Source organism: Panthera leo, chromosome D2 (genome assembly GCF_018350215.1).
Source record: "Panthera leo isolate Ple1 chromosome D2, P.leo_Ple1_pat1.1, whole genome shotgun sequence".
NCBI classification, from domain to species: Eukaryota; Metazoa; Chordata; class Mammalia; order Carnivora; family Felidae; genus Panthera; species Panthera leo.
The window spans coordinates 21127498-21140426 of record NC_056689.1 but is presented as its reverse complement, the minus strand read 5'-3'; the positions used below and the strand labels follow the sequence as shown (position 1 = coordinate 21140426).

At 40.0% G+C, this 12929-nt stretch overlaps 1 protein-coding gene and 1 non-coding gene across 3 annotated transcripts in view; both read left to right on the top strand.

Moving 5' to 3' along the window:
- CCDC6 (coiled-coil domain containing 6) overlaps positions 1–12688 on the top strand; it is a 107415-nt gene extending 94727 nt beyond the window's left edge. For both annotated transcript variants that reach the window (XM_042907482.1, XM_042907483.1), the window contains exons 8-9: positions 7909–8033; positions 9073–12688. In XM_042907482.1, the coding sequence (XP_042763416.1) occupies positions 7909–8033; positions 9073–9267 (320 nt within the window). In that variant the 3' untranslated portion in view covers positions 9268–12688. The remainder of the gene's footprint in view (positions 1–7908; positions 8034–9072) is intronic.
- LOC122202870 lies at positions 4113–4216 on the top strand. Its single transcript, XR_006194926.1, has one exon. It is a non-coding gene; the product is annotated as a U6 spliceosomal RNA (small nuclear RNA).
- Positions 12689–12929: the final 241 nt, after the last annotated feature.

Sequence of the window (12929 nt, the reverse complement as noted above, 5' to 3'; positions counted from 1 at the left end):
GAAAATTGAGGAACAGTCTCAGCCAAGAGGCGCCTAAGGAGATGTGGCAATTAAATATAAAGTGTCATCCTAAATGGGGTCCTGGAACAAAAAAAAGGACATTAGGTAAAACCTCAGGAAGTCCAGAAAAGTATGGACCTGAGCTAATAATAATAATAATAATAATAATATTAATAATTACTAATGTATCAGTAATAGTTTACTAGTTGTGAAAAGTGTGTCATATTGGCATAAGATGTTAATAGGGAAATCAGAATGTGGTCTATACAGGAATTCTCTGTACTGTTTTTGCCACTTTTCTGTAAACCTAAAACTATTCTAAAATTAGAAGCTTACTTAAAGTTTTTTTAATGTTTATGTTATTTTTGAGAGACAGAGCACGAGTGGGGGAGGGGCAGAGAGAGGGAGACATAGAATCCAAAGCAGGCTCCAGGCTCTGAGCTGTCAGCACAGAGCCTGATGTGGGGCTCGAACTCACAAGCCGTGAGATCACGCCCTAAGCCGAAGTTGGATGCCCAACCGACTGACCAACCCAGGTGCTGCATTTACTTACTTATTTTAAATGTTTGTTTATTTTGAGAGGGAGAAAGAGTGTGTGAGTGGGAGAGGGGTAGAGGGAGTGAGAGAGACAATCTTATGCAGGCTCTACCCTGTCAGTGCAGAGCCCAACATGGGGCTCAGTCTCAGCAACTGTGAGATCATGACCTGAACTGAAATCAAAAGTTAGGCACTTAACTGACCTAAGCCACCCAAATGCCCCTAAAAGTTAATTAAAAAACAAAACAAACAACTGCAGAAATAGATGAGATCTCACCTAGTCATAATAGATAAAAGGAGCAGAGAAACACCCTCCTGTCTGATCCTGAAGCAACTGCAATATTTAGAGGTCAAGTTCAGGAGGAAAAACTGGCAAAGGAGATTGGGAAGTGGTTACCAGGGGAGTGGAAGGAAAAAATAGGAATACGATCTCACAGAGTCTTTCAACAAGAAGAGAGTGGTCAGCTTCATCAGATGTTCTCCAAGGTCAAGTAAAATGAGGAGTGGAGAATGGTTATTGCAGCTGGCAGAGCAGAAACACTGCTGACATTGCAGGAGCAGTCTTGATGGAGGGATGGAGACAGAGCCACATTAGGGAGATTTAAAGAGGAAATCCTGTCTATATTGTCTGTGTTTTTGCAAAGACAATGTTTTTATGTGTGATTTGTAGAACTACAATGTCTTAAAATTGTAATTTAAAATAATCTTAAAAGGAAGAAAAGGTATATCTGCCTTTAGTCCAGTTTTACATTTCTTTTTTCATTAGCAAAAAGATACTAAAGAAAATTTGGGGACAATCGGAAGGATATAAGCAGAAATAAAGTCCCTCTTTCCAGAGTCCAGAATCCCTCTATCCAAAGGTGGAGTTAATATTTTAGTGTTTCCAGGTGTGTCCTTTCCCTACCCCCCTCCTCTTACAGTGTTCCTTTGGAGAGGTGGTTTCATACAGATTATATATATTTTGTGTTTGCCTCATTTTGCTTAGTAGTTTTTCTCATGAACTGCTTTTAATTAATCATCTTTTAATTTTGCAGCCTTGAGCTTGTGGACAGTGAAATAAGTCTTAACATTTTTACTTTTTAGTTAATGCATTTCTGTGAGAGCCAGAGAAATTTATCGTAGCAATAACTTTGAAAAGCCATAGTATTCGATTTAGTAGACTGGTATTTGGGGGTTGGCATTTTCAACCTAGGTATTTGTGTTCTCATCCTGTATTTTTTCTTTTGTTTTTTATTTTTTGTTTTTTTGTGCAAGCATGGGAGAAGGACAGAGAGAAAGAGAAAATCCCAAGCAAACTCCATGCTTAGCACGGAGCCTGACAGGGGGCTCAGACCTAAGGCAAAATCAAGAGTCAGATGCCCAACCGACTGAGCCACCCAGGCACGCCATCTCCTCCTGTGCTGTGTTCACACACGGGTCAGATGCAAGATGATTAGAACTTAAGGGAAAACAAAAAGTACTAAGACCTGGTCTCTGGCCTCTAAGAGCTTATCATCAACAAACAATAGGGCCTGGGGAAGGGGGTGAAATACAATAAACAAATTCTTTGCAAGAAACTTTATAAGGCCAAGCATAATGAATTTATGTAAAAATTGAGTAGTTGAACAGTGGTACATCTACTCTGTGGAATACTTACTACTCAGCAGTAAAAAGGAACCAACCTGATAACGTGTGAGAACTTGGATGGAGCATGGGGAGTGTTATGATGGATGAAAAAAGCCATTCTCAAAGGGTTATATGCTGTACGATTTCATTTCTAGAACATTCTCAAAATGACACCATTACTGTGATGGGGGAACAGGCCAGTCATTGCCAGGGTGTAGGATGAGGAGGAGGGTGTGACCAGGGAAAGGATGGGCATGACCGGCTTTCTTTGTGATGTTGGAGCAGTTTTGCATCTGGTTGTGGTGAGTTACTTGGATCTACACATGTGATAAAATTACTTTGAGTTGTGTACACACATGCACACAGGAAGAGCACAATAAAAACTGATGAAATCCAACTCAAGTCTCTGCCTTGGTCACTAGTGGTGGACCTGTGTTCGTGTTCTGGGTTGACACTGTGCTGTGCTTATGGAAGATGTTCCTGGGGAGGCTAGCTGCAGGGTCCACAGGACCCATGTAGTGTGTGTGCAACTTCATGTGGATGGTAAATGGTTTCAAAATAAAAAGTTATAATTGAAAAAAATATAGTTTAAGAAGAGATTAAACAAAGAGAGCTACCAGCTTAGAGCACTTTAGAGATGGGCCTTAAAGGAGCTTAATGAGCTGAAGCTTAATGAGGCCATAGTTGGCCAGGCACTCTGAGCACTTTGTGATATTTACTCATTTCATCCCCACAGCAACCTTATGAGGCCACTACAGTAATCTCATTTTACAGTTGATGGATCTGAAGTCCACTGTCACTTGGTGCCAAGAGGCAGAACTAGAGTCTGAGCTAATATGACAGTCGGCTCTAGAGTGTCTGGGCCGTTTGCCTCTTCAGAGGCTGATCGAGGTCCTGACTGACATGAGAGAAGGTACAGAGAAGACATCCCAGGCAAAGGGCTGGTGTGAACTGAGCAGTAGAGGTGAGAATCAAGAGTGATAAGGTCACTGTGCTTCTTACCACAGGCTGTTCTGGGTCCTGCTCCCATGGATTCTGATTTCATTGGATATGGGGCTGGGCAAGGGCTTTGATACTCAAGAGATAGTTTGGAGCCAAGTGCAGAGGCCTTTATAATAGCCAGAGAAGACATTCTTTTTCTTCAATTTAGGTAGGCAACAGGGAGTCTTTGAAGATTCTTGATTAGCGTTTAACATACCAATAACCTTGTAATGCTACAAAATAGGCTAGATATTTATTATTATTATTATTATTACTATTATTATTATTATTATTATGAGTTTCTCTGTCTTGGGATAAGGATCCATAGTTTATCTCTTAAATTTCATCACTTGCATAAGAAACAGAACCTCTTCTTTCCTCCTCCAGCTGAACAAAGCCCTTATGGTTAAAAATAAACATGATCACTTAGTTTCCAAAGACTTATACTTTACTCTAGCCCTCCATTTTTTTTAAGATTGTTTGTTTGTTTGTTTATTTATTTGTGTTTATTTTTGAGAGAGACAGAGACAGAATGTGAGTGGGTTAGGGGCAGAGAGAGAGGGAGACACAGAATCCAAAGCAGGCACCAGGCTCTGAGCTGTCAGCACAGAGCCTGATGTGGGGCTCGAACTCAAGCCGTGAGATCTTGACCTGAGCTGAAGTCGGACACTCAACCCACTAAGCCACCCAGGCACCCTCAGCCCTCCATTTTTTAAATGTCAACTCAAGGTCCACAAATGGAATAGAAACATGTGAAATAGCACTAGTTGATGGTCAAACCAAGAAATAACCTTTATTTTATATAAATAAAGACAACTAAAGGTAGGCTTGGTGGCTGCATGTCTCAGCCATGGAAGCCAAAAAAAAAAAAAAAAAAAAAAGCATACTTAACAGCTTCTTGTTTTGATGTAATTCAGAAAAGAGGCTAAGTGGAGTTCATGTTGCTTGACATCCGTTGGCTGATCTTAGATTCAAAGTGATTGAAAATGGCACTCATTTCAGCAGCACATATACTAAAACTGGAATGATACAGAGATTAGCATGCCCCCTGCACAAGGATGACATGCAAATTTATGGAGTGCCCGTATTTTTTAGCCAAAGCAAATCTGAGAAAGAAAAAGCAAAGCTGGAGGCATCACAGTTCCAGACTTCCAAGTTATATTATAAAGCCATAGTAATCAAAAAAGTATAGTAATCAAAAAATCAAAAACTGGCCCCAAAATAGACACATGGATCAACGAAACAGATTAGAAAACCCAGAAGAAGTAAACCCACGATGATATGGTGAGTTAATCTTCAACAAAGCAGGAAAGAATATCCAATGGGAAAAAGTCTCTTCAACAAATCAGTGTTGGGAAAATTGGACAGCTGCATGCCAAAGAATGAAACTGGACCATTTGCTTACACCATACACAAAAATAAATTCAAGATGGATTAAAAACCTAATAGTAAGACCTGAGACCATAGAAATCCTAGAAGAGAAAGTAGGCAATAATGTCTCAGATACTGGCAAGAGCAACTTCTTTCTAGATATATCCTATATCCCCTGAGGCAAGTGAAATGAAAGCAAAAATAAACTATGGGGACTACCTCAAAATAAAATCTTCTGTACCACAAGGGAAACAACAAAACTAAAACGCAGCCTATGGAAGGGAGAAGATATTTGCAAATGACCTTTCCGATAAAGGGTCAATATCCAAAATATATAAAGAACTTATAAAAGAACACCCAGGGGCACCTGGGTGGCTCAGTCAGTTGAGGATCTGACTTCTGCTCAAGTCATGATCTCATGGCTTGTGAGTTTGAGCCCTGAGTCAGGCTCTGTGCTGACAGCTCAGAGCCTGGAGCCTGTTTCATATTCTCTCTCTCTCTCTCTCTCTCTCTCTCTCTCTCTCTCTCTCTGCCCCTCCCCCACTTGCTCCGTCTCTTTCTCAAAAATTAATACAAACATTAAAAATTTTTTTAATTAAAAAACCTCAACACTCAAAAAACAAATAATCCAATTTAAAATGGGTAGAAGATATGAACAGACATTTCTCCAGAGAAGACATACAGATGGCCAACAGACATGTGAACAGATGCTCAACATCACTCATTATTAGAGATGCACAACAATTGCAAATCAAAAACTACAATAAGAGATCACATCAAATCTATCAGAATGGCTAAAATCAACAACACCAGAAATAAAAGGTGAGAGGATGTGGAGAAAAAGGAATCCTCTTTCACTGTTGGTGGGAATGCAGCTGGTGCAGCTTCTGTGGAAAACAGTATGGAAGTTCCTCAAAAAGTTAAAAGTAAAACTACCCTATGATCCAGTAATTGTACTACTGAGAACCCAAAAATACAAAAACACTAATTCGGAGGTGTACATGCACCTCTATGTTGATAGCAGCCTTATTTACCATGGCCAAGATACGGAAACATCCCAAGTGTCCATCGATTGATGAATGGATAAAGAAGATCGGTATATATACATACAATGTAAGATTATTCAGCCATAAAAAGGAATGAAATCTTGCCATTTGCAATGATACGGATGGCTCTAAGAGAGTATAATGCTAAGTGAAATAAGTCAGAGAAAGACAAATACCATATGATATCACTTATATGTGGAATTTAAGAAACAAAACAAATGAGCAAAGGAAAAAAGAGAGACAAAAACCAAGAAACAGACTATAGAGAACAAACTGATGGCTATCAGAAGAGAAGTTGGTTGGAGATTGGTGAAATAGGTGATGGGGGGATTAAGGAGTGCAGTTGTTGTGATGAGAACAGGGTGATGTGTGGAGTTGTTGAATCACTATAGTGTACACCTGAAACTAATATACCAGTGTATGTTAACGATATGGGAGTTAACAACAAAACCAAAGTGATTGAAAATAGGTTGTTCTGCCCAAACTCCCCGAATTGCCCCTTTGTTTCCATTTTCATTCCATTGATTCATATGGGATGTACTCTGTGCTGGATAACCCTGGTAGATGCTGGGAACTCAAAGATGTAAAGATAGCTGTATTTATTCATTGATAAATAAGCAATGCCCCAGACCACTAGACCAGTAGTTCCTGAGCTGCTTAGGTTGAACATTTGGATTATTTGAAAAACACAGCTGTTTGCTCCCCAACCCAAACCTATCTAAGGAAAAGTCTGGGCTTGAGTATTTTAAAAACACTTTGGAGATGATTCTGGGGTCCTAGATGGAGACCATGTAGAACGTGATAGTGGGCTGGGGGTTGTTTATTTCCTAAATATCAGCTGCTTTGGGGGAGCAGTGACATATATAGGGCTTCTGTTTTCTTTGTTGAGTATCTTCAAGTTGCGAAGTTCTCCGTGGTGATTTTTTGTTTTTTTTTGTTTGCCTTTATAACAGCTACACACACACACACACACACACACACACACACACACACACACACACACACAGTGGTTTTGTCTCATTGTTGGTGTCTCTTTTGACACTTCCTGTTTTCTTGAATCTGATTTTTACCCCTTTGCTCTGTGTTTCTCCTTGATTTTTATTTCTTCTCCTGTCTTTTCACTACTTCCCTACATCTTATTTGGACTCCTAACAAGGTCTGGTTTTGTTTTGTTTTTTTTTAATTGGGATAAGAACACTTACCATGAGATCTACTTTTAACAAAAATTTAACTATAACTATAGGCACAGTGTTGTACAGTAGATCTTCAGAACTTACTCTTCTTGTATAATTGAAACTTTATGCCTGTTGAGCAATAATTCTCTTTCTACTCTTAGCCCTTCACAACTACCTCTGTATTCTCCCTCTATGAGTTGACTTAAATGCCTCATATAATTGGTATCATGCAGTATTTGCCCTTCTGTGACTAGCTTATATTAGCATAATGTCCTCCAAGTTCATCCGTGTTCTCCTTAAAAAGAATTTCATTCATTTTAAAGGCTGAGTAATATTCCATTGTATGTATATACTATGTTTTCTTTATTCACTTATCTGTTGATAGACATTTAGGTTGTTTATACATCTTTGCTCTTGCAACATTATGTTGCATGATGTTGAGCATCTTTTCATATGCCTTTGACTATTTGTATGTCTTTGGAGAAATGTCTACTCAAATCCTTTGCCCATTTTTTAATTGGATTATTTATTTGATATTGAACTGTAGGAGTTCTTTATATATTTTGAATACTAATCCCTTATCTGATACATAGCTTGTAAATATTTTCTCATATTCCATAGGTTCCCTTTCTGTTGACTATTTCTTTCGTTCTGGAAGCTTTTGAGTTTGATATAGTCCCACTTGTCTATTTTCTGCTTTTGTGGCTGTGCTTTTGGTGTCACATCTGAGAAATCATTGCTAAGACCAATGTCATGAAGGTTTTCCTCTGTGTTTTCTTCTCAGGGTTTTACAGTTTCAGGTTTTATGTTTGAGTCTTTGGTCCATTTTGAGTTGATTTTTGTGTATGATATTTGATAGAGGTCTAGTTTCGTTCTTTTGCATGTGGATATCCAATTTTCTCCGTACCATTTGGTGAAGAAGCTAGGCTTTCCCCATTATGAATTCTTGGCCCCTTTGTTGAAGATTATTTGACCGTTTATGCATGGACCTATCTCTGGGCACTGTGTTCTGTTCCAGGACTTGACTATCATTTCCCCTTTGACCCAGCAGGCCATTCAGTGAGCCCAGCACTCTTCTCATATGTGTTCATTTTTATTGGTGATGGAGAACTTTTGCATTTTAAGGTCTTCTAGATGGTTGAAGACAGCAGATAATTGAGTTTGAAATAATACTTGTTATTGTCATATTTCAGGTCTATCATATGCAAGTCACACAGTTGGCTTCACGCCACCAACTTCACTGACTAGAGCCGGAATGTCTTACTACAATTCCCCGGGTCTTCATGTGCAGCACATGGGAGCATCCCATGGCATCACAGTAAGTAGCCATAGGGCAGGAAGCCACACTTTACTCCTGCTGCTGATAGCAACAGGACCTCCTCAGGAGACCAGGCCCGCTGCCCTTAGACATTTACTTTTCTTCTCCCTCCCACCATCAGTTCACCTTCAAACTGTAGAGACTTCCAGCAGTTTATTACTAAGTTCTGGTGTTGAAAGTAAAATCCTTCCTGGGAGACAAAAATTTCAGCTTCACTTTCTGTGAAAAATTGCCCTTTGTGAAATGTTATTTGAACTCTGGCCAATGCCTCGATTAGATTCTGGCCGGCTCTTTGCCATAACGAATCATTGCTGGTTGCCACAATATCTGCATCTTCACAGTTCACTGATCCCCAGTATTCTTTCTGAAATTAGTCTTGTTTCTTGTTTCACTCAGAATTTTCTCTCCTGGGATTAGAAGGAAACTTAAGTGCATTTGGTTAGGACTTCACTCGGGAGTTTTTTCTTTAGACCTGGTTATTTAGTTGACTAATAGAGCAGTTGGAAATGTAGCTAATGGGTTTGAGAATAGGAGAGATGTGAGGGTATGTCCAGTAAGGGAATCTTTAAAAGAAGACTTTTATTCTGGAAAAGCAGTAAGGTATTTCTGAAGTTGTTTTTATTGGTTTGATGGCTTTATGTAAAAGCAGAAACATTTGGTTGAGCTGTAGCTCATAGGAGGTTGAAAACTTACTTTGAGTAATGAAAGGAACTTGGGGACATACAATGGACAGAAAAGATTTAAGTGGAGAATGAGACAGCTGTTTTTTAATTCTAGGGCTGTCTCCTGGAAGGGCCCAAGTCCAATTGTTTGGTCAATGCAAGTTTCATAGTAATTATGTATAGCTTTTTCGTGAGTGTAGGTGCAAACTCCACCTTGTTTTCATCAGTAGTTCAGAAACCAGTAGGGATAGACTAGGAAATCCCTAGTTTCTGGTCTTTGTTGCTCCCCTTTTTCACTAGCTCCTGCTTGTCAGGCTGTGTTAGAAATGAGCTATCTGGACCCAGATTGACCTCCTGTTGTTCTGTCCTGTCTACAGAGGCCTTCACCACGGAGAAGCAACAGTCCTGACAAATTCAAACGGCCTACGCCTCCTCCGTCTCCCAACACACAGACCCCAGTGCAGCCCCCTCCACCTCCACCTCCGCCGCCCATGCAGCCTGCGGCCCCCTCGGCAGCCACCTCGCAACCCGCCCCTTCGCAACATCCGGGGCACCCCTCCTCCCAGCCTTAATGCATGTGCTTGGTCTGCATCTCACGTTGGGACTCGTACAGTGGAGCCGTCTCCTCGACGCCAAAGGCTTCCTTCCCTGGCATATTTGGATCTGACTTATTTGCACTGAGGTTATCTAGGCTTCACTATTAATTGTGTTGTAAGTGTTTGTCGGAAACGCAGCCAGTGTTGTGGGTCTACAACACTAAACAGACGACTTTTTCCATCAGTGTTTTACTTGAATCTACATGTACGTCCATTCCCTGGCTGGAGCATCTGCTAGTCAATATTTGGTAATTCAGAAGCAGCGTGCAATTTTTGCTTGGCCCCAGAGCTTCATTTTCCTGGCTTTTAGGTTTGTAAAATAAAAAGGGATATCTTTTTTATGTTTGTTTTCATAAATTTGCAGAAAATTACTGAGCTGTTAATCCCACCCCCAACCCCCATTATAATGGTGTTTACCAAACATCCCAGTAATTCAGCACTACAATTCAGACCTTTGAAAATCTAGCTTTCGGTGTAGAATGGAAAGTTAGATGGATCAGTGCCCAAGACCATAAACTCTTTAATAGAGCTTTTTACAGATACACTTTTTATAGGTTATTTTCAGTATATGTCAACATCCGTTCTCTTGTAAAACAGGCCGAAGTGATGGATCACGTGGCTGTACCTTTTCCACATGTGGGATGGATAATTATTGTAGATTAAGGTGTGATTCTTTCCTTATCTTTAGTGTTAATCTACCCAGACCGGGCCCCTCTAACATGAGTCGATAAATGTTGTCCTACCAACCAATGGTTTTGATGGCTGGTTAGAACATGCTATTTGATTTCTGCTGCAAAGGGCAATGTGATTGTAACAAAAACAGCTATTTACCTTTCCATTCTTTGTGTTCCCCTAAAATAGAGTTTGAACAAATATTTTAAAGGTGCAAAATATTAGAAAATACTATTTGAAATGAACATTATAGGAATATCTTGGCATAATGGCCACAGAATACTTTATTGCTTGGCAGGAAAGAGAAGAGTTGTAGAAGAAAGTAGCACATTAGCATTGATGACCGCTTACGTCGCCCAGTATAAGCAAGTGCAGTGTACAAAGAAGTATACTCTGAATACATTATTTCCATTCATTCAGCACAAATAAATTGTTTGGTTTCACTTTGAAGTGGAACACTGTGAGTCACTCTTTTCTTAATACTTGCAACATCTTTATTTTTTGCTTTTCAGCAGTTACTGTTTTGTACTTTGGTAGTAAAGTGATTTTTACCACTTGTGTTTGCATATTTATATATGCTGTGGATGAAAATAACTTACTAGAGAATGTATATTTTATGATGAGAATGTGTATCTGTTGGATATAATCAGAGAACTGAAAATTAATTTATCAGTAATTTTTAAGAGTCCCTGTTTTGTGACAACCATCTCTAATAGCTAGCTCTTTATTGAACACACTCCTAAAAATAAGGAACCATGACATTGTAGATATTTAATAGTGTACAGTATAGAAACTTCCATTTTTGCCTTCGAATGCATATTTAAGAATTACAGAATGAAACAAGTCTTGTTGGATAATAGTGTTTGACTAGCATTTTAAGAACTTGAGAGTAAAAGCAACAGTAGGATTTTTCACCTCTTCCTGCTTCCACCCCTGAACTGAGAACTTCTCTCCCCAGTTGGTCTATATAAATGTTATTTATAATGTGTACGTAATATGCATAATCATAGTGCAGTTCTCAAATATGGGGAAGAAGTTCGGCATTTAATTATTGAGGCTTTAGGTTTTTAATTCGATCAGACGAGGTCATATCAAACCCGGGGATCTCACCAACAGCCCGCTGTCCCTCCCGGTACATTGCCATTCCGAGGAATTCTGAGAAGGGGCAAACAAGGTTTGCCTTCATGGTACAGTTCTTGGTTTTTCTCCTAGGAAAAGCGTGGTCTGTGTTTACAAGAGTCTTGCGTGAGATGATAGAATTCAATGCTGTTGAATAGCAGCTTGCACTCTCATCGGAACGTCCATAAAGCAACGAGTTTCCTCTGCTTCCTGTCCATTGAGTTACCTCCTGAAAGCATACTAGTCCAGACATTGCCGTGTGGTGAACGGAAAGCACTTGGCGTGAGCAGACCGTTCCTGACAAATGCCTTTTAGAAACAGGTTCTTGATATTCAGACTTTGCAGAACTGTAGTGCTGGTGCCCCTGGACTAGTCAGTTCCTTTCAATATAGACCACAGCTCCTTCAAACAGCCCTTTTCAACATAAATCTTGTTGCCTCTCCCTGCAGACATTCAGAATTGAGAGAACAAACACTACTATTTTGAATTTATGCTGTTTTGTGTCCTTCTAAAGGGTTTTTGACCCCACGTAGAGCCTGTCCCGCATGGGCGGTACACATGCTAGGGCCATTTCTTAGTGATTGTTTAGCCATGAGGGACCCATAAAATTCAGACCCCAAGCCCGTAGAGGCAGGAGTCCCCTCACCCATGGGAAGCTGCCTTACCTCAGGCTCTTCTCTTTGGGGCTAAATATGGTTCCTGCCATTCCTGTTGCTCACTCACCCAGGGTAACCCTGGACTGATGCCCCGAAGGCCTTTGTAAAATCCGTAGCCATCATGAAGGCAGGCGGGAACAGCAGTAGCTTCAGTAACTTCCTTTTCCTGTCTTGCTGACAGAGACCCTTGGCTACCACTGTGCTGCTAATAGGATAAGTACTCTGTTGCCAGACTACCATGCCTTCTATACAAAACCAAATTAACTTCTGTAATACCTGACACCTCTCTGGGCTCTGAACTGCTTTCTCTCATCAAGCGTGCTGGCATTCTGGGCAGAATTCTAGAAATTTGGCAGAGGGTGGAAGTATTTAAGGTTTAATTTAACTTGCTCCTTTGTTAATTGAAAGGAGTTTTAAATTCTGAGCTCCTGAGATACCACAACCATGGAATGAATGTGTGACCAGAATGTGGCTTTGACACCAAGTGCTGCTGTCCCTTTGTAATTGGCTTCTAACTGATTTGACCAGAGATAATTGATAATGTGAATTTTTGTTAACTGTTCAATTGTAGGAAAATAGAGTATGTATCGCCCTTTGTTAGGTAGACATGAACTTTTCCTGCACGAAGCCTTGCTTATAGAGGATGCTCAATAAGGCAAGAAAAAGCATAGTAACTGTGCTTTGAGAGCGCAATATTTTTATCTTACCAGTACAGAAGAGTCATTTCTGTGTAACTTGATCTTCTGTCTAGTACTTGTCTTATAGGTAACCAACACTGAAAACTTTGTAGTGATAACTACCAAAGAAATACATAGTGAAACAACCTTTTATTTCCAACTTTATTAAAGAACCAGCCATTGACGCTGCTACATGAGTTCCATGCTCAAGAGCCATTGTAAGAGATTAAGGGGTTTTTAGTTTGTTTTTGTTTTTTTCTTGTTTTCTTTTTTCTATTTTTTTAAAAACATACACACACACCTGTTAGCATAAAATGAGGAGCATCTTCCAGAATGCTCAGCAGTTACGGTTAACTGCCAAGCTCTGGTTGTCTCTCATTAGGCAGTGGAAGGAATCCTGCGTTCATGATCGCGTGGGTGCTGTGTGTGTGCACATGTGTGTGTGTGTGTGCATTCATGCCTTAACTCGAGTTACTGCTCAACTTTAGTTCTTGACTTGGTCTGCACCGTCATC